At 38.8% G+C, this 27,956-nt stretch overlaps 1 protein-coding gene and 1 pseudogene across 1 annotated transcript in view; one reads left to right on the top strand and one right to left on the bottom strand.

Moving 5' to 3' along the window:
- SEC63 (SEC63 homolog, protein translocation regulator) overlaps positions 1-27,956 on the bottom strand; it is an 84,769-nt gene that overhangs the window by 34,739 nt on the left and 22,074 nt on the right. The window contains exons 2-10 of the mRNA XM_032156039.2: positions 26,039-26,138; positions 21,694-21,808; positions 18,329-18,441; positions 9,297-9,358; positions 8,304-8,362; positions 6,905-6,955; positions 3,937-4,045; positions 1,699-1,793; positions 1,465-1,597 (exon numbers count right to left, since the gene is read on the bottom strand). Coding sequence (XP_032011930.1) covers positions 1,465-1,597; positions 1,699-1,793; positions 3,937-4,045; positions 6,905-6,955; positions 8,304-8,362; positions 9,297-9,358; positions 18,329-18,441; positions 21,694-21,808; positions 26,039-26,138 — 837 coding nt within the window. The remainder of the gene's footprint in view (positions 1-1,464; positions 1,598-1,698; positions 1,794-3,936; positions 4,046-6,904; positions 6,956-8,303; positions 8,363-9,296; positions 9,359-18,328; positions 18,442-21,693; positions 21,809-26,038; positions 26,139-27,956) is intronic.
- Positions 26,705-26,799, top strand: LOC116477341 (U6 spliceosomal RNA; annotated as a pseudogene).

Consider the following 27,956-nt stretch of genomic DNA (forward strand, 5'->3'; position numbering starts at 1 on the left):
GTGGTGGCTCACGCCTATAATCCCAGCACTTTGGGAGGCTGAGGCGGGCAGATCAACTAAATATGTCAAAATAAATATGTCAACTAAATACAGGGGGAGAGATAAGAGACGTAGAAGAGAAGAAGAGGGCAACTTACAGAAAGAGAAAGACTCTTTCATTTATACTGCATATAATAGTTAACTATTAAGACCACATTAACCTATGGATTTGGTACTCCACAATGATTTGTTTCCTGCTTCTTACAGATAAGTAAAAATGGAGATGCTTATGTATCTGTACAGAACATTAGCAACAGAATTACTAGTTAATTCAGTATTTCAAAGCAGCTCCAATGACACTGCCTAAATAGTGCTCCTTTATTCCACCATAAGCATCCTGTCCTATCACCAATTACTAAGCATCACATGGCCTTGTTTTCAGAAGCATTTAATTGCATTACTGTCTTAAAGGAGGTAGGGGATGGTAGGATATCATTCAAAAAGAACATTTATTTCCTAGAGATAATAACTGTCTTTTAAAACTTTAATTGAAATAATGTCAGTGAAAGAAGAGATAATTAATGACATCCCTGGAAACACTGTTGCCTCAATCAACTACTTTTCTTTGAAGCAGAATACATGGCTTCAAGTACTTATGAAGCTTTAAATAACTATAAAACAGACATTATTGGTAACCACTGTTGGAGGAAGCTTGTACATGGTGAGGTGAGAGGTGTTGGTTGTTGTGAAATCCATTTTGCTCCCTCCAAAAACTTACAAAGTCCTTTAAAAAAAATCATTAGCAACTTTTGTATGATCTGCAATTAACTAAATATTTCTTATACAGAGCATTCTCTCACCTTGAAACACTAAATTTTAACACTTGCCAAAACGTCGGCTTACTTAGATCTTCAAACCATTTGTGAAGTAATTATGTAGCATATACATTTCTTTTTTAAAAAGTCCTTGAGCAATTATTTGGCCAAAAAAGAACAGCAACAAAACACATTGCACCACCATGCTATGGTTTGGGTCTGTGTTCCCACCCAAATCTCATGTTGAATGGTAATCCCCAATGCTGGAGGTGGGGCCTGGTGGGAGGTGACTGGATCAGCGGGCGGAGTTCTCCCTTTGGTGCTGTTCTCGAGATCCAGTTCTCACAAGACCTGGTTGTTTAAAAATGTGTGGCACCTCCCCCAACTCTCTCTTTCTCCTGCTCTGGCCATGTGAAGACGCCTGCTCTGTCTTTGCCTGCTCTGGCTTTGCCTTCTGCCACGAATAAAAGTTCCCTGAGGCCTCTCCAGCCATGCTTCCTGTACAGCCATCAGAACAATGAGCCAATCAAACCTCTTTTGTTTATATATTACCCAGCTTCAGGTATTTCTTTAGAGCAATGAAAGAACAAACTAATACACACCATTAAGTCTAATTAAATCTGCTGCTTTCATCCCACTAAAACTCTGTAGATACCAGAATCATAAATACCTTCTTCAAGGGTCTCAGGAATTTTCATTCTAGCAAGATGAGACAGTAAAAGAACTCTGGCCTTCAGGCTATATGGGCAGGTAAGTGGAGGCTCATTCTTCTTTAAATTAATGCTGCCAATTTCTCTGATTAGCTAGAATAAATAAAACAATTATTCAAAAACACGCTTTTTTAAAAAAAGTATTCACTTTAATACTTAACTGCTCATCGGGGGATTTGGGAAATTAGCCTAACCTGTGGTATTAGAATATTATCCGTTGGTCTGCTTGTGGCATCTTTATTATACTGAGGATCAAATTCAGAAGCTCCAGCCAAAACCATGATAAGACCTAAGAAAACAAAAGAAATATGAAGGTAAATAAATATGCTCATTTATTAACTCCCCCTCCTGAGATACTTAATTCACTTGAAAGTGAAGCACTTTTCTAAACATGCACAATGTTAAAAATTATCTGAACTCCACTGACAAGTATTCATTTCTTCCATAAAAAAGGTAACATGTCGCTTTTTAAAATGTACACAGTATCAACCACCACAAGTGAACAGAAGTATAGATCAAATAAAGCACACCAAAGCAAGTGGAGGCATTAAAATCACTGAAAGTTCCACAGAAACTTTCTATAGAACATTAGTATTCTGTGTGGTATTAATAACTTACGTGAAAAAAGGGGGCCCTATGGTTAAATAAAGCTGAAAACAATATAAACAAGAGTTAAAGCTTTCTTTACTACATGACTTCTCAAGGCCTTGTGTAAACCTAATATGCACTGTAATTTTCCAAAAAAATTTTATTATGGAACCCGAGAGGATTTTGTGGAAATACACATGATTAAAACCCACAGGCCGGTGGTGGCTCACGCCTGTAATCCCAGCACTTTGGGAGGCTGAGGCAGGCAAATCACGAGATCAGGAATTTGAGACCAGCCAGTTCGAGACCAAGCTGGCCAACATGGTGAAACCCCATCTCTACTAAAAATACAAAAATTAGCCAGGCATAGTGGTGCACGCCTGTAATCCCAGCTACTCGGGAGACTGAGGCAGGAGAATTGCTTGCACCCAGGAGGCGGAGGTTGTGGTGAGTTGAGATTGCGACACTGTACTCTAGCCTGGGAGACGAGAGAAACTTTGCCTCAGAGAAAAAATAAAACCATGTAATGTACTCACAAAAGGCAGGATAGTATAGAAGTTAAGTGCACAGACCTTAGTATTTTGTCACTTCCTAGCTGAATGACCTAGGACAATATTCTTCATATCGGTGTATCTCAGCTTCTTCATATGTGCCTGACCCACAGCAAGCACAGTACCTGTGTGAGCTATTACTATTACTACCCTCGAATGTTTACTTAATAACAACTGTTCCTAAAACAGCTAAAATAACCTAGAATGTGTAAAGAAATCCACCAGCTAAACAACGCTTCTCTGACAAAGCTGTGTGAGGATACCACCCTCAGAAAAGAAACAGATGATTGAGGGCAAAAAGCACACTTAAAATTATAAACATGAAACATTTTCATAAGGGAGTAAGTTTCTGTATTAACATTTCAATCCAGCTTTAGGAAGAGTAATATTTTCGATAAGGCAAAGTAGTATTAACTCATTCAGAAATGTAAAATCTGTTCACACACAGTCATATATGACCATGAGAAGTCTCTCTCATTACTAAGAAAATTAGCAAAATTGACAAATCCAAAATACAAAAAAGTCCATTTTGGTCCTGGAGACACAATTTAAAACTTACATTCTTCTATTTTTTTTTTTTTTAAGGAGGGATGCAGGAGCATCTATGATTTTTGCAGAGCCATCATTCTGAAAGGTAACACTCTATCTCTCAGGGATAAACTACAAAGTTTGCTTTACAGAATCAAAGAAAGTGAAAATAGTATTTTTTTCTTAAATTTTTAAATAAGAATTGGGAATAAAATACCCTAGCAGTTTTCTTTCAACACACCTAAGACTTTTTATTTTTACTACAATTAATACAGTATAACATAATGGTTTAAGGCTCAAGAACCAGACTGCCTGGGTTCAATCCTGGATATCACTTACTGTGTATCCTTGAGTGTGTTACTTTTCCATGCCTCAGTTTCCTCATCTATAAGATGTACTGTAAAACAGCACTTACTTACGAGAACACAGCAAAAATTAAATGAGTCAAGACATGTACAGTAACTAGCAGTGTCTGGCATACAACAAATAATAAATGTTAGCTAGAATTACAAAATTTGCACGCATAAGCTTTATGGTAAAATTTCTGATGAAACATATGAGTTAATGTGAATAATGAAAATATAAATTAAGAAATGTGATAAAGGGTGCTGGCATTTTTCTCTAGCTTTAATTATATAAATTAACTATTTATAAAACTATACAATGGAATCTCACCAGTATAGAGTTAAGGAATATATATCAACCCCACATAAGTGAGTCACAAAACAATGTGATCAACAGCAAAGTTACTTAAAGTTTACTTACGTTTCATATCCATATTTCGGGTTTTATAAACAAAGTATGTATAAATCTGTGTTGTGCGTATTAGAATCTGGTCTCCACTATAGCGTATTGAGCGATACCACCAAGAGCCCTAAAACACAAATAAAATTAAACAAGAAAGAAAGTATAAAAACTATGATAGGCTGGGCGAGGTGGCTCATGCCTGTAATCCCAGCACTTCGGGAGGCTGAGGTGAGAGGACTGCTTGAGCCCAGGAGTTTGAGACCAGCCTGGGCAACATAGTGAGACCCTGTCTCTACAAAAGAAAAAGAAAAATCCAAACATTAGCTGGGCATGGTGGCACACGCCTCTAGTCCCAGCTGCTCAGGCAGCTGAGGTGGGAAGATTGCTAGAGCCCAGGAGGTCAGGGCTGTAGTTGCCATGATCACACTACTGCACTCTATCCTAGGTGACAGAGGGAGACTCTGTCTCAAAAAAAAAAACAACAGCAAAACAAAACCCTGATAAATGTTAAGTTTGAGGCAGAATATGTTTATAGTCAAATCTTCTAAATACTCATAAAACAATAAAAATACCTGAGTCTCACAAGAAGCACCTCTTTGTTGCATATTTCAAGTGATTTCTTTAGCAAATATTTATACTGTCTGAAGCCTAAACACTAACCTAAGTCACTGCATATATACAATTAAAACATTTACCATTTTGGATAGAAATTCCTTAAAGACCAAAAAGGGATAAAACTACCAACTGCTGTAAGCACCAAGCTGGTTCTTGACACGTAGCATGTCTTCAATAATTACTTGACAAACAAATGTAGGCATAATTTTACAAGTGACATGAAACTTTCATTCATATTACTTAATATGACTGGATTCTTGCAACAATCCTTCAAAGAAGGCAAAACAAACAACTTAATTATTAGGCTCATTATGTGACTAAAAGGAACTCCAGGATCAGAAAGGACACGAGTCACAAAAGTAACAAATGGTAAAAATCAAATTGTATGGTATCTCCGTGTTATAGTATTATACAGCTGTTTTAAAAAAATGAGGCTGTTCTATACGTTGCATCCCCAATATATTAAGCAAAAAAAAAATAGAATAATGCATATATACATTAAAATCTCATTAAAGGTTTTTTTTTAAATGAATGTGTGTACATAAATGCATAGAAAAAGATTTGAAAGAGAAAACACCAAACTTCCCAATGATTCCTAAATAAATGAAGTTGAGGGTGGTAGTGCGGGAATACTTTCATTTTAAACTTTAAATATATCTGTGTCAGCCAAGCATGGTGGTTCACATCTGTAAGCCTAGTACTTTGGGAGGCCGAGGCAGGATAATTGTTTGAGCTCAGAAGTTTAAGACCAGCCTGGGCAACATGGCAAGATCCCATCTCTACCAAAAAATTAAAAACTTAGCGGGGCATGGTGGTACACACTTGTGGTCTTAGCTACTTGGGAGGCTGAGGTGGGAGGATTTGCTTGAACCCAGGAGGCAGAGGCTGCAGAGAGCCATGTTTGCACCACCTTACTATATAGCAAGACCTTGTCTCAAAAATACATAAATAACAAAAATAAAATTAGGCCGGGCGCAATGGCTCCCGCTTGTAATCCCAGCACTTTGGGAGGCCGAGGCAGGCGGATCACGAGGTCAGGAGATCGAGACCATGGTGAAACCCTGTCTCTACTAAAAATATGAAAAATTAGCCAGGCGTGGTGGCGGGCGCCTGTAGTCCCAGCTACTCAGAGAGGCTGAGGCAGGAGAATGGCGTGAACCCGGGAGTCGGAGCTTGCAGTGAGCCAAGATTGCACCACTGCACTCCAGCCTGGGCGACAGAGCGAGACTCCGTCTCAAAAAAAAAAACAACAACAAATAAATAAAAATAAAAATAAAATGGAGTTTCCCTGTATTTAAAATATATATATGCATGTCACACATATATACACAAGTATGTCATATACACGTGTCATCCATACACATGTGTCATGCATATATACACGTGTGTCATATATACACGTGTCATATGCACGTCATACATATATACACGTGTGTCATACATATATACACACGTCATGCATATATACATGTGTCATATATACACATGTCGTGCATACATATGCACGTCATGCATACACGTGTCATGCACATATACACATGTCTCGTATATACACGTGTCTTATATATACACGTGTCGTACATATATACACACATATGTATGACATACATATATACACACGACACATGTATATACACACATATGTATGACATACGTATATACACATATGTATGACATACGTATATACACACATATGTATACATATGTACACATAGATGTCTGACATACATATATACACACATATGTATACATATGTATATATGTATCTGTGTTAACTCAGTTGTAACTTTCGTGATTTTTGTCTTTTTCTTTGAGACAGAGTCTCGCTCTGTCGCCCAGGCTGGGGTGTAGTGGCACAATCTCGGCTCACTGCAACCTCTGCCTCCTGGGTTCAAACCAGCATGTCTGACTAATTTTGTATTTTTAGTAGAGACAGGGTTTCACCATGTTGGTCTCAAACTCATGCCCTAAATTGATCTGCCCGCCTCGGCCTCCCAATGTGCTAGGATTACAGGAGTGAGCCACCATGCTCAGTCAGTTGTGGGTAACTTTTGAATTGGGAGGATATACACATCATGATTACGTAACGTCACCTTTAGAAGACCTTTAAAAGTATAGTTATATAATTTTTTTTTCAGTTGGGGTCTCACTCTGTGGCCCAGGCTGGAGTGCAGAGGTGGGGTCATGGCTCACTGCAACCTCAAACACCTAGGCTCAAGTGATCCTCCCACCTCAGCTTCAGTGGCAAGACTCTTAAATTCAAGGATCAATGGGTTATATTCTAACATACATTTAAAATGTTACAGGGAGACTCCAAAACATGTCAATCTCCTTTCCATAAAAAATAGTAACTTAAAAAGCTAGAACTTACCACAACAACTGGAAGGATAACCATAAATGCCAATCCATATACAAGTAAAACCTAGAATTGAAGAGAAAAAGAATTATGGCCTTCGTCAGGTAAATTAAAACAACATCCATGAATTTATTTTGAGGCTTACAATGGGGGAGCCACTATTAAAAGCATTCCTCATGTATTATCTTGTTTAATCCTTATTCTCAAACTCCAAGAGGAAGGTACCATTATTACCTTCCTTTTGTAGGTAGAAAACCTTTAGTACACATCGGTTACATAACTAGTCCTAGGACACAGCTAGTAAATTGCACAGCCAGGATTTGAACTCAAGTAGTTCAGCTCTAAAGCCTATGTTCATATCCACTATAATAAATTACCTTTTAATTTGTTATTTACTGACACAATACAGATTAACACCAGCAAAACAGTTTTGTAAATTACATTTCTCTTCCAGTCAGGCAGGTACTTATATATCCACAACCTCTCAGCAGTTAGTGCCCTGGAAACAAATGAGATAAGAAGCCCCTAGCCAAAGGTTCCTTTAGCTAAATATCAAGGAGTCACTTCATAATGCTGACTAGCAATTTTTACCTACTGATTTTTCTCCTACTACTTGATCCTAAATCTGGTAGTAACTTATTCCTTCTCGACTATTCCTACTAACCAGAAGCATGACAAACAAGCTTATGCAGCAACTGTATACACCTCAAGGTAATCAATTTTAATCTGCCAGAAAATAACTTAATAGCCATTTTCAAAACAAATTACAGACTGTGAGGATTTTGTTTTTATTGCCTCAAAGACAGCCTTTAGAAAACTATTTTCAAGAAAGTTGAAGTAGGAATGTATCCCTGAGTAAGATAATTCTTGACATTTTAGGGTTGCAGTACTATCACTGATTGAAGTCTGATATCCTACCTCCTCCTGAAATACCATATGGAATATATACAATTTAATTTACTGTACATTAAAATTAGGCATAGTGCTCGTGCTTGTAATCCCAACATGGTGGGAGGCTGAGGCAGGCAGATAACTTGAGGTCAGGAGTTTTGAGAGTTCAAGACCAGCCTGGCCAGCATGGCAAAACCCCATCTCTACTAAAAATGCAAAAATTAGCCAGGCATGGTGGTCGGCACCTGTAATCCCAGCTACTCGGGGGGAGCTGAGGCAGGAGAATCGCTTGAACCCGGAAGGCAGAGGTTGCAGTGAGCCGAGATCACGCCACTGTTCTCCTGCCTGGGCAATAGAGCAAGACTCTGTCTCAAATGAATGAATGAATGAATGAATGAATCAATGAATGAATGGCACACCAGTATTTTCTTTGTAACAGTTCTTCTTATATTACCAAGACAGATTGTACATAACAAAAATTTTGTCTAATACATCATAATGTATCTTATTTAAATGCACTCACCAGAATTGAATTTTTCTGGTCAACTATCCAAGCTGGCAGGGCAATTCCAAAACTTGTGGCTGAAATAGAAAAAATATCAGTTCCTGAAGAATCTCTACTTTCAGTTTTAATAAATATATTAAATATATTTGGGATCTATAATATATCCCAAAACTCTCCCCCACAACACAAAAACAAACTTTGAGAAAGATTATCTCATTAGTAGGTCCCCATTTCACAAAAGTTCAGGGATATAGTTTATATCTGAAACTTCAAATTTTTCAAGGAAAAAGAAACCCTGTAAGTACAAACTCCTTCTCTCAAGAAAATATAGGCCGGGCGCGGTGGCTCACGCCTGTAATCCCAGCACTTTGGGAGGTCGAGGCAGGCGGATCAGGAGGTCAGGAAATCGAGGCCATCCTGGCTAACACAGTGAAACCCCGTCTCTACTAAAAATACAAAAAAATTAGCCAGGCGAGGTGGCGGGCGCCTGTAGTCCCAGCTACTCAGGAGGCTGAAGCAGGAGAATGGCGTGAACCCAGGAGGCGGAGCTTGCAGTGAGCCGAGATCGTGCCACTGCACTCCAGCCTGGGTGACAGATCAAGACTCTGTCTCAAAAACAAAACAAAACAAAAATATATAAATTATTTTATATGTCCTGAGTTTACATAAACACTATGAACACATGAGAAAATGTGAAGTCAGTAAAGAAAAATAGATTTTTTCCTCCAAATTTTTATCAACTAGTAATTGGAAATGATAGTGATTACTCTTCTCTCCGGATCAACTTAAATTATATCTTTCAAACTAGTCTTTAGAAAGAAAAATAAAGCAAAAATTAATGAGAGCTCAATTTATCTATGTTAAACTCTATGTAAGTATAAGTTTATTAAGGTATTTATTATCTATGTGAGTATAAGTTTATTAAGAAAATAATATTATTCCTTTAATCTGGTTAACATTTTTATAATATATACCATATCGCCAATATTTTAAAATCATCATTTACCACACCTTGAGGCCCATCTGGATTTCCAAATTCTTCCCAATTTTTCCGGGACTCTTCATCAGTTAAACTAGCATCAAAAGAACAAAGTTGCAAAATTAGAAAGCCACATCTGAAAAACAAGTACTCATACAGACAAACTCCATTAGCCAACCAACTCATTTCTTAGAAGATACTGATTCCATGAATCAAGGAAAGTTTCTCTGAAATCAGGAGAAAGGGAAAGGCAGGAGCAAGAAATGCTGCATTAACAGAAAATGCTAACTATTGCATCTTGACACTAATTCCTGGTTGGCCCATGGTTCTCAAGCTTAACCAGTTCAACCAGATCAAACTTTAAAGGCAACTACATTTTCCAAGAAAGCAGGGAGAATTGTAGGGGATTTTTTTCCCCTTATACTCTCATATATTTTCCAAAATTTCTTCAATGAGCATGTTTATACATTAATAATGATAAATACACATTTTTTAAAAACTAAATTTAATTCATAATGGTAGCTTCCCTACAAAACAATAGCACCACATTCTGAAAGAAACAAATGACCACCACATGTAAAACTCCATTGCTGCGGGTAAGGTAATTTGCACTGTGCTAAGATCATAATTTTCTCCTAAGCCAATTGCCAGAAGAACTAGGAAAATTTCTCCTAAACAGCAGCTTCCTAACCCAGGGAATGTGAAAGTTAGAGTAATTTTTAGATACCTAAAATGTAACCCCTGACTTTGACAATGGCTCAAGGTACAGAGTCAAGAGTAGCTTTATTCCAGTTCCCAGTGAAGATGTTAAAAAGCATTAAAATAGGCCGGGCGCGGTGGCTCACGCTTGTAATCCCAGCACTTTGGGAGGCCGAGGCGGACGGATCATGAGGTCAGGAGATCGAGACCACAGTGAAACCCCGTCTCTACTAAAAATACAAAAAAATTAGCCGGGCGTGGTGGCGGGCGCCTGTAGTCCCAGCTACTCGGAGAGGCTGAGGCAGGAGAATGGCGTGAACCCAGGAGGCGGAGCTTGCAGTGAGCCGAGATCGCGCCACTGCACTCTGCACTCCAGCCTGGGTGACAGAGTGAGACTCCGTCTCAAAAAAAAAAAAAAAAAAAAAGCATTAAAATAAATTCCCAATTCCTTAGAAAAATATACAATGTAGTTAAGGAATATAAGGCAGAAACCACCCCAGCAACACACACGCTCAAAAATGACCAATAACATAATAAGGAAGACATTCTTGGAGACCAGTTGGTAAAAGATCTTGCATATGGTCAAATCTAATTTTAGTCGTACTTCTACTTCTCAAAACTTAAGAGGCAATGTAGTTTCTATTTAACAAAACTCCAATCTGAGATAGGCAATGCAGAAATACCTTTATAAAATAGCAAAAAGCACATTCATTAGTTTTCAATGACCTGAAAATATTTTTAAATTTATCAATTTAGTCATTTATGCAAACAGGTGCCTTGATATCTTTAATCCTTATTTAATTGTAACTTCACTTACACTATTTGATGAAAAGCCATAGAAAAATACAGGAGCCAATGAAAAGCATTACTAGATAGGTTGCAAGTTAATAAGGAATAGTGCTAAGATTTTCTTTTCAAAATTGAGAGATGTTTCTCAAAAAATTTTGTCCTAGATGCCCTGTACAACTGTCCACCCAACTCAGAGTTTTAGCTTGTTTCTTTCACTATTGTCTTCTAATTGGATCCTTCTGCCCAAAATAATCATCTCTGCCCCCTTCTGCCTTTGTGATTATGCAAAACAAACTGCTCTGTCCTCTATACAATACTCCCAGATTTTGCCAAATAAAGCATAGCTCACATCAGAGACACTCTGATTTTGCAACCTACATGGACATACGAGTTATGATTACATTAACTCACTCATTAAACTGACTTCTTCAACTGCTGTGTGATGGGAACCATGTTGAACATTCAATCTAATAAAATAAGTCAGCAACTTAAAGTCAGTTTAAGAAGCAAATGATCTTTTGTTACTTAGTATTTCAGTATAATACCACTTCTAAGAGTTAAAGAACTTAAAAGCTGTGTAATTTTAGTATAATTCACATTTAACAAGCTTAAACAAGATGAATGATGCTAACTGAATTTTTGAAAATTCAATGAGTGTAGTTTCCTAAACATGATTATATCCCTTAACTTTTTTGGGGTGACAGGGAGGATGATCATAGATTCTCTTATGAATCTAAGGAAATCTATCACCCCTTTGCCCTGGGAAAAATGCACATTACAAAGACACATAACTTTTGCATACAATTTCAGGGACTTCAGATTATAAATCTTTTTTTTTTTTTTGAGACGGAGTCTTTCTCTGTCTCCCAGGCTGGAGTGCAGTGGCGCGATCTCGGCTCACCGCAACCTCCACCTCCTGGGTTCACGCCATTCTCCTGCCTCAGCCTCCTGAGTAGCTGGGAATACAGGCGCCCGCCAACACGCCCGGCTAATTTTTTGTGTTTTTAGTAGAGACGGGGTTTCACCGTGTTAGCCAGGATGGTCTCGATCTCCTGACCTCGTGATCCACCCGCCTCAGCCTCCCAAAGTGCTGGGATTACAGGCTTGAGCCACCGCGCCCGGCTAAACAGATGGTTAACAAGGGGAAGGAAAAGCCAAACCCTTGATCTAGAGAATGCTTTCACTAAACTGTAAACATGTGACCATGAGTTGGCTATGCACAGTTATTATAAGTTACATGCTCATCTGTAAAAACTATATGCTTTTATAAAAATTAACATATCTTTAAGGTAACAACAATGCTGCCCACTTGCTATACAATAGCTTTAAAGACAGGTTTTACATCTGAGACCAAAATCTCAATTCTATCTAGATAATGAACCAGAGAATTCAATGATATAACTCCTAAAGGAAAGAGTGAGAATCTGATGAAAAAAAAAAATGAAATGACCCAGCTGGTTTATTGTAATAGGCAACTAAGGAGAGAGAAATGATCTCAAATAACCTAAGCAAGTTCTAAAAAACTTTGCACATCAAAGCCTATATAACTGCATTCCAAGGCTGCTAGAGATATTCATGAGACAGGAACTTCAACTCAAGCACTTAGAACTTATAGTTAGTAAAATATACACCTTTATCTAATATAGTTATATTTATGCAAGTTACATAATCTCAAAGTTCTAGGTCCCACGATCATTTCACTTTTTCATTGGTCTTATAGAACGTCAACTATTTAAGACATTTTATACATAAAATAGTCTATAGTTTAACCACATAACTGAGTTAAAACTAAACGCCTTATATTATTCTTGTGCATTTTTCAGAATAGTGACCACACATCATAGTCAGATTTCCAGAAATCTGAGAACAAAATTATAAACTTGAAAATGTTAAAATACCTAAAGACTGGGGGGATAGGGTGGGGGGATTTCACCAAAGCACTAAAATTAAAACTACTAATTAAATAATCTTGGCTATCTGACTTCCTCTGGAAATGTCTTTTTAAATTACCCGAAGACAGCAATCAAGGCATACCAATACTTGTGAAAAGAGATAAATGCTTGAAGGAGATTCTAACTGAAAGACAGCAATCTCAAGGACAACTGCTACGCAGAAAATGTAGTACACACTTCAAAAGTCCTAATGGCACTGCTTTATTACAGAATCATATAGTAATTCACACAGATAAACAGCAAGCCACAAAAGAAGGGGAGAGAAGAGACATAGTCAATATCCTCTACTAAGTACAAAAATAAGGTGATATCTCCCAAACTTCTGTCATTCACATGCCACTTTCACAGTTTGCTATTATAACTTAGTATCCTATTACAAGCAAACTTCTTATTGCACTTTGCAGATAATCGTGGTTTTTTGCCATTTGTGTTAACCCTGCATCAAGCAATTCTATCAGTGCCATTTTTCCAACAGCATGTGCTCACTTCATGTCCCTCTCTCACATTTTGGTAAGTCTCACAATATATCTAATGGTTTCACTATTATTTTATCTGTTATAGTGATATGTGATCTTTGACATTTCTATTGTCATTGGGGGGCTGGCACACAAACTGCACCTGCAGAAGAAAAAGAACTTAATACATGTGTGTTTCAAATGCTCCACTCACTGGCCATTCCCCCATCTCTCTCCCACTCCTCACGCCTCCCTATTCCCTGAGACATAAAAGATTCAAACTGGGCAAATTACTAACCCTAAAATGGCTTCTGTTGGGAGCAAGCCCCCAAAATCTGGCCATAAACTGGCCCCAAGACTGACCATAAACAAAATTTCTGCAGCACTATAACATGTTCATAATGGCCCTAACGTACGTGCTGGAAGGTTGTGGGTTTACTGGAATGAGGGCAAGGAACACCTGGCCCGCCCAGGGCAGAAAACTGCTTAAAGGCATTCTTAAGCCACAAACAATAGCATGAGCGATTTGTAACTTAAGGACATGCTCCTGCTGCAGTTAACTAGCCCAACCTATTCCTTTAATTCGGCCCATCCCTTCGTTTCCCATAAGGGATATTTTTAGTTAATTTAGTATCTACAGAAACAATGCTAATGACTGGTTTGCTGTTAATAAAAATGTGCGTAAATCTCTGTTCCCGGCTCTCAGCTCTGAAGGCTGTGAGACCCTTGATTTCCCACTTCACACCTCTATATTTCCGTATGTGTGTCTTTAATTCCTCTAGGGCCGCTGGGTTAGGGTCTCCCCGACCAAGCTGGTCTCGGTAGGCCTCTAAATGTTCAAACAAAAAAAGACTCACACGTCTCTCACTCTGAATCAAAAGCTAGAAATGACTAAGCTTAGCGAAGAAGGCATGTCAAAAGCCAAAACAAGCCAAAAGCTAGGCCTCTTGTGCCAAACAGTCAAGTTATGAATTCAGAGCAACAGTGCTTAAAGGAACTTAAAAGTGAACACACAAATAATAAGAAAGTGAAACAGCCTTGTTGCTGATTTGAAGAATGTTTCAGTGGCCTGGATAGAAGATCAAACTAGCCACAATATTCCCTTAAGCCAAAGCCTAATCCAAAGCAAGGCCCTAACGAAGGCTGAGAGAGGTAAGGGAGCTGCAGAAGCTAGCAGATGTTGGTTCACGAGATTTTCCGAAAGAAACCATCTCTACAACAGAAGTGCTAGGTGAAGTAGCAAGTGTTGATTTGGAAGCTGCAGCAAGTTATCCAGAAGATCTAGCTAAGATTACAATGAAGGTGGCTAAACAACAAATGTTCAATGTAGATGAAATAGCCTTATATTGGAAAAATATGCCATTTAGGACTTTCACAGCTGGAGAGAAATAAATGCCTGACTTCAAAGCTTCAAAAGACAGGCTGACTTTCTTGGTAGGGGCTAACGCTGCTGGTGACTTTAACTTGAAGCCAATGCTGGTGTGCCATTCCAAAAGTCCTAGAGCTCTTAAGATCTATGCTAAATCTATTCTGCCATGCTCTATAAATAGAACAACAAATCCTTGATGACAGTACATGTGTGGACACCATGGATTACTGAATATTTTAAGCCCACTGTTGAGACCTGCTCAAAAAAAAAACAAAATGATTCCTTTCAAAAGATTACTGCTCATTGACAACGCATGTGGTCACTCAAGAACTCCGATGGAGCTGTACAAAGAGATTAATGTTTTCACACCTGCTAACACAACATTCATTCTGCAGCACACAGATCAAAAAGTAATTTTGACTTTTAAGTCTTATTATTTAAGAAATAGTAAGACTTGCACTGAGCAATTTCAGAGGCCGAGGTGGGCAGATCACCTGAGGTCAGGAGTTCAAGACTAGCCTGACCAACATAAAACCCTGTCTCTACTAAAAATACAATAATTTGCCAGACATGGTGGTGCACGCCTGTAGTCCAAGCTACTCGGGAGGCTAAGGAACAAGAACTGCTTGAATCCAGGAGGCAGAGGTAACAGTGAGCCAAGATCGCACCAATGCACTCCAGCCTGGGCAACAGAGTGAGACTCCATCTCAAAAAAAAAAAAACAAAAAAACACAAAAAAAAGACATACACTTTGTAAAGCTATAGCTGCTACAGACACAGTGATACCTCTGATGGATCTGGGTAAATTGAAAACCTTCTGGAAAGGATTCACTATTCTAAATGCCATTAAGAACATTTGTGATTCACAGGAAGAGGCCAAAATGTCAACATCAAGAGGAGTTTGGTAGAAGTTGATTTCCTTTTTTTTTTTTTTTTTGAGACAGAGTCTCACTTTGTCACCCAGGCTGGAGTGCAATGGCACAATCTCGGCTCACCGCAACTTCCGACTCCCGGATTCAAGTGAGTCTCCTGCCTCAGCCTCTCGAGTAGGTGGAATTACAGGCATGCCCCACCACACCCGGCTAAGTTTGAATTTTTAGTAGAGATAGAGTTTCTCCATGTTGGTCAGGCTGGTCTCAAACTCCTCACCTCAGGTGATCCACCTGCCTCGGCCTCCCAAAGTGCTGGGATTACAGGCATGAGCTACTGTGCCCGGCCAGAAGTTGATTTCAACCTTCATGGATGACTTGGAGCAGTTCAAGACTTCAGTAGAGAAAGTCACTACAGATGTGCTAGAAATAGCAGGAGAACTAAACAAGTGGAGCCTGAAGATGTGACTGAATTGCTGCACTCTCACAATCAAACTTGAACAGATGAGTTGCTTCTTACAGTTGAGCAAAGTAGCTTAAGATGATACCTATTCCTGATGAAGATGCTGTGAACATTGTTGAAATGACAATAAAGGATTTAGAATATTACATAAACTTAGTTGATAAAGCAGTGGCAGAATGTGAGAGGATTGACTCCAATTTTGAAAGAAGTTCTGGCTGAGCACGGTGGTTCACATCTGTAATCCCAGCACTTTGGGAGGCTGAGGCGGGCGGATCACGAGGTCAGGAGATTGAGACCATCCTGGCTAACATGGTGAAACCCTGTCTCTACTAAAAATATTAAAAATTAGCCGGGAGTGGTGGCGGGCGCCTGTAGTCCCAGCTACTCAGGAGGCTGAGGCAGGAGGATGGCATGAACCCGGGAGGCATAAGTTGCAGTGAGCCAAGATCATGACACTCCACTCCAGCCTGGGCGACAGAGCGAGACTCCGTCTCAAAAAAAAAAAGAAAAGAAAAGAAAGAAGTTCTGTGCATAAAATACTATCAAATAGCATCACATACTAGAGAAATCTTTCAAGAATTTAAATGATGTAGTCAATTTAATTGTTGTCTTCTTTTAAGAAATTGTCACAGCCAGCCCAACCTTCAGTAACCACTATCCTGACCAGTCAACAGCCATCAACATCAAGGCAAGACCCTCCACCAGCAAAAAGAATGCAATTCGTCAAAGGCTCAGATTACTAGCATTTTTTAGCCATACAGTATTTTTAAATTAAGGTATGTACGTTGTTTTTTAAGACATAAGGCTGGCTGGGCACAGTGGCTCACGCCTGCAATCCCAGCACTTTGAGAGGCCAAGGCGGGTGGATCACGAGGTCAGAAGATCGAGACCATCCTGGCTAATATGGTGAAACCTCGTCTCTACTAAAAATACAAAAAAAAATTAGCCAGGCATGGTGGCAGGCGCCTGTAGTCCCACCTACTCGGGAGGCTGAGGCAGGAGAATGGCATGAACCCGGGAGGCAGAGCTTGCAGTGAGCCCAGACAGTGCCACTGCAGTCCGGCCTGGGCGAAAGAGCAAGACTCTGTCTCAAAAAAAAAAAAAAAAAAAAAAAAAAGACATAAGGCTACTATACACTTAATAGACTACAGTGTAGTATAAACAACTTTTATATGCACTAGGAAACAAAAAAATTTGTGACTCACTTTATTGCAATATTTGCTTTACTGCAGGAGACTGGAACTGAACCTATAATATCTCCAAAGTATGCTTGTATTTACTTATATGTTTAAAATGAGTTCACAAAATTATACATCGCTGAGTCCTCAAAAGACAGACAATCTCATATTTTACTCTTTCATTCAATGTAAGAATTGTGTGGGTATGTACTTATCAAGAGTCCTGAAGAACCTAGTTAAGTTTTATCTCTTGGAAGATTAATACCCAAGGGATCACTGCATCTAATGTTACATGCTCTATTCTGCTTCCCTGAAGTGTGCACAAATGTTCCTCAAACTTTATAAATACACAGACATATGTGTGTGCATATAACGCATATGTAAATATATGTATCTCACAATAACAATGCACCTTACCTAAGGTATAAGACCAACAAGGAAAATTATTTGGAAGTTCTGAAAAGATTTGTGAAGAAAATTTCTGAGCAGTAAAAAAGGAGACCTTAAAAATCCACATCTCAACAAGTACAGTTGTTATTAACTAAGAATAATCCTGTGTGATGAAATTCTAAAAAGAAAGACACCAAAAATGAAGTACTTAAAAGTCCAAATTAAACTTGTCTTTAAATAGTTTAAATGAGATAAGCTACACATTGCCAAAACAAGAGAAACAGATCAAGCCTAAAAAAAAAAAAAAAAAAAAGTCTAGAAATGATAAGATCTAAGTATACCCGCCTCTAATCAAGATGCTAATAAAACAGCTCAATTAACTTATCATTCACCACTTAATTTAATCAAGTTTACATGGCAAAAATTTCAGTTTAATTAAATTAAATTACCACGTTAGTGCTGCTGTGTAGTCCCCTAAATGATAGACTCAACATGAAGTAAGCACTTGGAAAAAGTGTATGACAACTATTTTACTATTTTATTAAAACAGAAAACTATCCTTTTTTTTCTTTAGAGATGGGGTATTACTCTGTCATCGAAGCTGGGCTGCAGTGGCATGGTCACGGCTCACTGCAGCCTTGACCTCCCAGGCTCAAACAACGCTCCCACCTCAGCCTCCCAAGTAGCTAGGACTACAGGTACACATCACCACACAGGGTTAATTATTTTATTTTTTGTAGAGATGGAGTCTTGGTATGTTGCCAGGGATGGTCTCAAGCTCCTGGGCTCAAGCGATCCTCCTGCCTCAGCCTCCCGAAGTACTGGGATTACAGGCATGAGCCACTGCACCTGGCTTATCTGTACCATTCCTAAAAATTTGTAATGGATCCTGATACTTACGCAGCATAAGCCTTTGCTATCCTCATGAACATAACTTCATCACCTCCTTTATCTGGATGATATTTAAGTGACAGCAAACGATATTGTTTTTTAATTTCTGCTACTGTGGCTCCCTGAAAAAAAAAAAAAAAAAAAAAAGCTTTCTGTTAGCAAAAATAAGCACAATTCTGTAAAGAAATAATCCTATTTTGAACTTAAAATATGAACTACTCAGTATTTTGAGAAAGACAAAATCCATTTTTCATCCTATATATTTTTCCCATAAATTTCATCTCATATATTTTTAAATAAAAACACTTACATTGTCCAATATATGTATTTTATTGAGCACCTACTATGTGCCACATAGTACACTAAGCACTGATAATTTGAAAGTGAAAACAGATGACACATTTACGTGAAATAATACTGACATTTAAATATCAAAAAATAGGCCAGGCACAGCCTGTAATCCCAGCACTTTGGAGGCCAAGGTGGGCAGATCACTTGAGGTCAGGAGTTCAAGACCAGCTTGGCCAACATAATAGTGAAACCCCATCTCTACTAAAAATTACAAAAATTAGCTGGGTGTGGTGATGCACGCCTGTAGTCCCAGCTACTTGGGAAGGTGAAGCAGGAGAATCGCTTGACCTCGGGAGGTGGAGGCTGCGGTGAGCAGAGACTACGCCACTGCACTCCAGCCTACCTGACAGAGCGAGACTCCGTCTCTCAAAAAATAAAAATAAAAATAAATAAATATCAAAAAATAATCACAATAAATTAAATCTGGCTCAAAGAACCCTCAAATCAAAGGTTAACTTTCTAAGGAATAATCTGAGGAATATCTGGTTTCAGCTGCTTGTCTATCAAGTTGACCTTAATGGTTTCTTAGTCTCAATTTCTATTAATAATTTTTTCACTGTTTTTTATTGCCCTTCTAATCTTAAAATCTCTCTTAATGACTATGATCAATGCAATAAGAAAAAATCACATGATATGCAAACTTTTCTTCTACAAACAGAAAACTAGATGATACATACCCTCCTTGGTTTGTGTTATATGAATGTCTGGATCAAGCCATCTACTGAGCAAAGACTCAAAGTAAAAGTAAGTGCTATGGGGGAGAAAATAGAAAGAGCACTAGATTGAGCTTGGCTACTAAGTAAGAAGCTTGGAACCCCAGACAAGATACAAATTTTCCAGGCCTCATTTTCTTTAAAAAAAAAAAAAAAAAAAATTAATAAATAGGGAATACATATATATACTCAGGGCAACATGAATATATGCTCCCAGGTTTAAAAATTATATATTTTTATAAAAGGCTAGATGATCTCTATCATTAATTTCAGTTCTAACATTCTACTGATAAATGCAAGACTTTTTTTTTTTTTTTTTTTTTTTTTTTTTTTGGAGACAGAGTCTTGACTTTTTTTTTTTTTTTTTTTTTTTTTTTTGGAGACAGAGTCTTGCTCTGTCGCCCAGGCTGGAGTGCAGTGCTGCAATTACACTTGACTTCCCAAGTGGCTGGAACCACAGGGGTGTGTCACCACGTTCAGCTAATTTTGTTAGTTTTTTGTACAGATGAGGGTTTCCCTATGTTGCCCAGGCTGGTCTCAAACTCTTGGCCTCAAGCAATCCTCCCACCTCAGCCTCCCAAAGTACTGATATTATAGGCACAAGCCACTGCGGCTGGCCAAAAGACTAGTTTTCTATTTGGAACCCATTAATCAGGTTTAATCAAGAGATCACCTAAGGGGCACACTCAAGGTTAACCTAAATTTCTATGACAACGAAATTAATGATACTAGTTTCACTTTAGTTTTAAGAGACAGGGTCTCACTCTGCTGCCCAGGCTACAGTGCAATGGTGCGGATCATGGCTCACTCATCTCAACCTTCTTGGCTCAAACTATCCTCTCACTTTGGCCTCCCAAGTAACTAGGACTATAAGTGTGTTGCTACCACACCCAGGTAATTTTTTTTTTGATAGAGCCTGGGTGTCACTATGTTGCCCAAACTCCTGACCTCAAGCGATCCTCCCACCTTAGCTTCCCAAAGTGCTAGGATTACATGTGTAAGCCACCATTCCTGGCTGATATTAATTCTTTCTAAGACCCCCAAGCTAGATTTTACCACACTGCTTAAGTGTCAATGAATACAACGTCATAAGATTTTTATCATTCAACTAACACAAATTATCCTCCCAGTTTTAACTTTGTATTAACCAATATTACAGATCTCTCTTAAAAATATGCCTTTAGCAAACTATCGCAAGGACAAAAAACCAAACACTGCATGTTCTCACTCATAGGTGGGAATTGAACAATGAGAATACATGGACACAGGAAGGGGAACATCACACACCTGGGACTGTTTGGGGTGGGGGGAGGGGGGAGGGATAGCACTAGGAGATATACCTAATGCTAAATGACAAGTTAATGGGTGCAGCACACCAACATGGCATATGTATACATATGTAACAAACCTGCACGTTGTGCACATGTACCCTAAAACTTAAAGTATAATAATAGAAAAAAAATGTCTTTAGGCTGGGCACGGTGGCTCACGCCTGCAATCCCAGCACTTTGGGAGGCCAAGGCGGGTGGATCATGAGGTCAGGAGATCAAGACCATCCTGGCTAACACGGTGAAACCCCGTCTCTACTAAAAATACAAAAAATTAGCCGGGCGTGATGGCAGGCGCCTGTAGTCCCAGCTACTTGGGAGGCTGAGGCAGGAGAATGGCATGAACTGGGAGGCAGAGCTTGCAGTGAGCCAAGGTCGCGCCACTGTACTCCAGCCTGGGCGACAGAGCAAGATTCCGTCTCAAAAAAAAAAAAAAAGCCTTTAAAAAATGTTAACTGGCCGGGCGCGGTGGCTCATGCCTGTAACCCTAGCACTTTGGGAGGCCGAGGTGTGCGGATCACAAAGTCAGGAGATCGAGACCATCTTGGCTAACACGGTGAAACCCCGTCTCTACTAAAAATACAAAAAATTAGCCAGGCATGATGGCGGGCGCCTACTTGGGAGGCTGAGGCAGGAGAATGGCATGAACCCGGGAGGCGGAGCTTGCAGTGAGCCGAGATCACACCACTGCACTCCAGCCTGGGCTACAGAGTGAGACTCCGTCTCAAAAAAAAAAAGTTAACCTCTCCTCTCATCTTCAAATATTCTTACATTTTAGCAATTGAAAACCAATTATTAATAACATAACAATCAACAGTTATAGCTTAAATTATAATAACAGAGGATTAGACATCTTATTTTAATAAACAAACTGACCAAAGTCTGATTTCTATAGGAATGGACAATTTCTTTTAGAATGAGGACCTATAGCATTTTCATGGGATCATTAAACTAATGTGCATTATATAAAAATACTACTTACAGGATCCAAATTTAATACTTCATAAGGATTGTATTCTTGGTATTCTCGGTCTGTTTTGGAAACTTTATATGCAAGGAATAAGAACAATGCCCATCCTGCAAGCAGAACTATTTTCCTGTTTAGGAAAAAGATAAGTGAATCATAAACAAATACATCTGCATAGAGTCTAAAGACATTCTGGCAAGGTCAAGGCAAAAACTCTACAGTAGTACCATATCACTATGCTACTGACTCAAATTCTACAATCACTGGGTTACAAACTCCTGTTACAGCAAGGATGGTGTCTTTTTTACCTCTGCATTCTTTATAATCTAGTACAGTGTCTACTATGTTATAGATTTTCTCAGTTACTATTTGCACAACTTTAAATACAGAAGTGAATTCAACTCATTAACTTACTGGACCCATTAAATTAGATCAAAATATATAAATGCTAAGTAAACCATTTAATGTAAAAAAGAATTGCTCTGACCCAGCAATTACACTTTTATTAAGATAAACTAGGAAAAACAACTGGTCAATTGTGCAAAAATAAATACATAGCCTTGCTTATAGTAGTAAAACTTTGGAAACAACCTAAATTTCCACTCACAGGAACTGATTAAATAAACCATTTACAAAGAAATAATTAAATAAACCATGATACAGCCACACAATGCAACATTTTGCAGCCAACAGTCTATCAATCCATTTCACTTCAAATAATTTGGAAAGAATAAGTATAAAACGGCGGTCACAGATGTAAATAAGAGAAAGTATTTCACTGTAGAGATGTACCATTAGTTCATTTGTACATTTGATGAACTTTTTTTTTTTTTTAGACGGAGTCTCGCTCTGTTGCCCAGGCTGGAGTGCAATGGCACGATCTTGGCTCACCGCAACCTCAGCCTCCTGAGTAGCTGAAACTACAGGCACACGCCACTACACAAAGCTAATTTTTGTATTTTTAGTAGAGATGGGGTTTCACCATGTTAGCCAGGCTGGTCTCAAACTCCTGACCTCAAGTGATCTGCCTGCCTCAGCCTCCCAAAGTGCTGGAATTACAGGGGTGAGTGACTGCGCCCAGCCTCTACAGTGAAATACTTTCTGGCCACTAAAAATATTTGCTGTGGATGACTATCTATCTTATATTGTTAAATTTACAAAATAGCTTTCAAAACTCTATGTATATATGTTATATTATAAATAAGTGTATAAAGTAATTATCTTAATAATAACTAGCTTTAGGTGATGAATGACTTTTATTCTTATACCGAATGACTTTTATTTCTTATACCCTTTGTATGACAATTTGTTACACTGAGCAAGAACTGTTAGACAAATACATCAAATGAATCTTAAGAGGCCAAATTAAACAAAATTGGAATGACCTGTTTTTAAATCATGATCATGGCTCACTGCAGCCTCAACCTCCCAGGCTCAAGCAATCCTCCCACCTCAGCCTCCCAAAGCACTGGAATTAAGGCATGAGCCACCACGGCCAGCCTACAACAGCAAACTTTTTTTTAACACTTTTTAAATCCAAAATTTGGTAATAGCCTCAATATGCTAAAAACAAAACAAAAAAATTGAAAATATGCTTTATTCCCACACGAATTAACTCCCCTTTTTTCCTGACTCATCCAAAAGGCTAACAAACAAAGCTCACAAAACAAAGATAAAATGAAATTGGAAACCAAAAAAGCAAGATTAAAAACCAAGCAAGGCAAAAGGAACAAAACACCTAGGATATGCTAAACCTTATGTTTTACATGGAGCATCTAGTTCTCCAAGCCAAGGAATGAGAAGAGGAAAGGAGAAGCTCATAACAGAATCCCAAGGCTAATGAAAATTACCACAACCAATAAAGCCATGCTCTATAGTTTCCTGAGAGCCAAAGCAAAGATAGAAACATAACAGATCACATCATGCTCTGTGCTCAATTTTTTTAAAAAACCTGTTTGGTTCCTCTGAAAAGATAAGTGTTTTCCCCACACTTGGCTTCAGTAATTAACTTGAAGTGTCATCTTTTTTTCTGGGTGGGGATTGGAGTCTTGCTTTGTCACCCAGGCTGGAGTGCAGTGACACAATCTCGGCTCACTGCAACCTCCGCCTCCTGGGCTCAAGCAATTCTCCTGCCTCAGCCTCCTGAGTAGCTGGGACCACAGGCACGCACCACCATGCCTGGCTAATTTTTTGTATTTTTTTAGTAGAGACAGGATTTCACCATGTTGGCCAGGCTGGTCTCCAACTCCTGACCTCAGGTGATCCGCCCACCTCGGCCTCCCAAAGTGCTGGGATTACAGGCATGAGCTACCATGCCCAGCCTGAAGCGTCACCTTTAGAAGCAAATTCCAAAAATTACATGCCTTCGTTTGGCAGATGGTGTCAGAAGAGAAGCATTACACAACAACTGTTTAACTTTGAAAGAATGCTTCAAGATTAAGTAGTAAAATTTTAATGGTTTATGACCTTATCTAAATTGTTACTAGTATATATTTAATTCTTCCTTACCTAAACTCCCTTAATCTGTACTTTAATTAAATCACTTTATTAATCACTAAAAGAGCTTCATAAAAGTTTTTTTCCTTGAAAACTGAGGTTCAGATACCCACAAAGTGTTGAACAAAGCCAGACAAGAGACTGGGAGGCCAAAAATACAGGCGTCCCTTGGTATCCTCAGGGGACTGGTTCCAGGACCCCACAGATACTAAAATCCATGGATGCTCAAGTCCCCAGTATAAAATGATGTAGTATTTGCATATAACCTATATACATCCTCCCATGTACATTAAATCATCTCTAAATTACTGATATTACCTAATACAATACACATTGTGGAAACAGTTATTACACTGTATTTTTATTTACACTTTTAATTGTTGTATTGTTATTTTTATTGCTTTTTTCCCCCAAATATTTTAGATTCACAGTTGGTTGAATCTTCCCACGTGGAACCCGCAGATATGGGGGGGAGTCTTGCTGCTTTATGAAAATTTAATTTAAAATGAGAACCAACAGTAAAGAATAAACAGTGAAGAGAAAATTACTCTTTTCAACACTAACTTTGCCTTTAGTTTCACATCATTAAAGAGCTCTTAACACCAAAGCTAGAATTTCCCTCCTCCTACAAAGAAACTAAACTGGGTGGCTCATGCAAGGTGGCTCACGCCTGTGATCCTACCACTTTTGGAGGCCGAGGCAGGCAGATCACTTGAGCCCAAGAGTTTGAGACCAGCCTGGGGAACATGGTGAAACCCCACCCCTACAAAGAATACAAAAAAAAAAATTAACCAGGTGTAGCGGCACGCACCTGTACTCCCACCTACTCAGGAGGCTGAGGTGGGAGGATGCCTGAGCCCAAGGAGGCTAAGGCTGCAGTGAGCCAAGATAGCACCACTGCACTCCAGCCTGGGCAACACAGCAAGACTCTGTCTCAAAAAAAAAAAAAAAGAAAAGAAAAGAAAAAGAAATTAGTTAAAGTCAAACCTTACAAAGAAAAACTAAAAACTAAACCCCCTGAAATTATGCTGAAAAAAGCTATCATTTAAACCAAGATTTCTAAATAACTGTTTCTACTCTCACTAATTTCTTTTGCTACATCTTCTCTTCCTATCTACTGGATAAACGTAGGTAATTCACAAGACATAGTAGTCCAATAATGGTTAACTCTCTCACCTCCTGTCAGTTTCATCTATTACCTCTAAATTGATGATGCAGGATAAATGTCCAAAGCCTTGTTCTTAACCAGTACACCCCATAGCCTCACAGGATTAAACTGGTCTGCTGTAACTAAACATGTTAATGGCCTGTTTAAAATAAAGGGTGATTAGGTCCCTGATCCAACACTTCTAACCACATGACTTTGGTCAAGTTATGTTATCATTCTTAGCCTCAGTTTCCTCATCTGAGAAAAAGCAAAACCATCTACTTTGAAGTTAATACAGAATTAAATTAGATAACATATAAAGCCCTAGCACAGATTCTGGCATACAGTATGTGCTCAATAAACTTTAATTATCACCATGAAATGCTAACTTGTTCATGTCACCTCTCTACTTCTGAAATCTTTTAAAGATTCCCCCATAGTCTTTAAGATAAAATTCAAATCTTTGCACAAGGTGCACAAGGTCCTTCAAGATGTAACTTATCTCTCTCTACCCCCGATCTCCAGCAACACTCTCCTTCCTTTGAACTCCTAAACCAATCTGTTCAGACTGTTCCCACATTTTCTCGTATCTTACCCTTACTATAGATTACAATTTCTTTACAGACACAATGACTTATTCATCATTACACGTATATGTTGTATGACCTAGCAAAGAGTAAGCATTAAGTAGGTTTTTTCTTGAAATCCATTACTTACTTTACTGTAGGAATAATATTTGGCTGGGGTTTTAATAACCGTAAACGATACCACATACACCTTCCATATACTTTTCTGATATTCTTTAATCGAATTTGCTCTGTCAAGAAAGAAAAACAAGATGAATTAAAAACCATTTTTCACAGTGAAGGTTAAAACCAGTTAACTGGTTAACTAACCTTCATTACCACGCTAATAGTTTAATGGAACATGAAATTACTGCCTATTCAAATAGCCTTTAAAAAACTTACAAGATAGGTTAAATTTTCTGCCATTTAGAACAAACAACCTACCTAGAAAACTTCATTCAACTACCAGGTGACCATTTTGGAAATGAGACTTAATGAAAATGCAAAAACTGACTTGCACCCAAAATATTTAGTCAGATATAATCAGTAATTTCTGGGAAATTCTCTCCCTCTTTCCCCTCTGCTATAGAAGGAACAAGAAGTATAAAATAGTAAAACATGGTTTATTAAGGAAGCTAAGCAGAAATAATACTCTTCAAACACAAAAATAAATGCCTATCAAAATGTCTTCTAATCAACAAAGTTTAGATCTCATCTATTTAAGATAAAACTAGTAAGATTTGGAGCTGTAACGTAAAATCAACTTGCAGTTAAAACAAAGAGTACTTGCTTCAGCAGCACATACATTAAAACTGGAGCAGGACATACGCTAAAACCGGAGCAATACAGAGAAGATTAGCATGGCCCTCACCCAAAGATGACACGCAAATTTGTGAAGTATTCCTTTTATTTTTTATTTATTTATTTTTTTTGTAGAAACTGGGTCTTGCTATGTTGCCAAGGCTGGTCTCAAACTCCTGGCCTCAAGCACTCCTCCTGCCTCAGCGCACTCCCATCCCCCAAAAAAAGCACCATTTAAAAATTTTATTTAAAAAAAAAGGGGGGGCTGGGCGCGGTGGCTCACGCCTGTAATCCCAGCACTTTGGGAGGCTGAGGTGGGTAGATCACCTGAGGTCAGGAGTTCGAGACTAGCCTCAACATGGAGAAACCCTGTCTCTACCAAAAACACAAAATTAGCCAGGCATGGTGGTGCATGCCTGTAATCCCAGCTACTCGGGAGGCTGAGGCAGGAGAACTGCTTGAACCTGGGAGGCAGAAGTTGCAGTGAGCCGAGATCACGCCATTGCACTCCAGCCTAGGCAGCAAGAGCGAAACTCTGTCTCAAAAAAAAAAAAAAAAAGGGTAGAGTAAAATTCAGTATCACAAATTCTAATTATTTTGTGTTAAGCTGGAAAAGTCTCCTAAACCCGTAAAACTTAGGTTTATGGGGTCAGGCACCGTGGCTCACCTCTATAATCCCAGCACTTCGGAAGGCTGAGGCAGGTGGATCCCCTGAGGTCAGGAGTTAAAGACCAACCTGGCCAACATGGCAAAACCCCATCTCTACTAAAAATACAAAAATTAGCCAGGCATGGTGGTGCACGCCTGTAGTCCCAGCTACTCGGGAGGCTGAGACATGAGAATCACTTGAACCCAGGAGGCAGAGGTTGCAGTGAGCTGAGATCCCTCCAGCCTGGGCAACAGAGTAAAACTCCATCTCAAAACAAGCAAACAAAAAGAATTTAAGTTTATATAAGAGTTGAGACAAAAGCTATTATCTTAAGGCTGGGGCAGTGGCTCACGCCTGTAATCCTAACACTTTGGGAGGCTGAGGCGAGCGGATCACGAGGTCAGGAATTCAAGACCAGCCAGTTCAAGACCAGCCTGGCCAACATGGTGAAACTCCATCTCTACTAAAAATACAAAATTAGCCAGGTGTGGTGGCGCATGCCTGTAATCCCAGTTACTCAGGAGGCTGAGGCAGGAGAATCAGTTGAACCTGGGAGGCAAAGGTCGCAGTGACCCAGCCTGGGCAACAAAAGTGAAACTCCATCTCAAAAAAAAAAAAA

This window comes from Hylobates moloch, unplaced genomic scaffold, assembly GCF_009828535.3.
Source record: "Hylobates moloch isolate HMO894 unplaced genomic scaffold, HMol_V3 SCAFFOLD_2, whole genome shotgun sequence".
In the NCBI taxonomy this organism is placed as follows: domain Eukaryota; kingdom Metazoa; phylum Chordata; class Mammalia; order Primates; family Hylobatidae; genus Hylobates; species Hylobates moloch.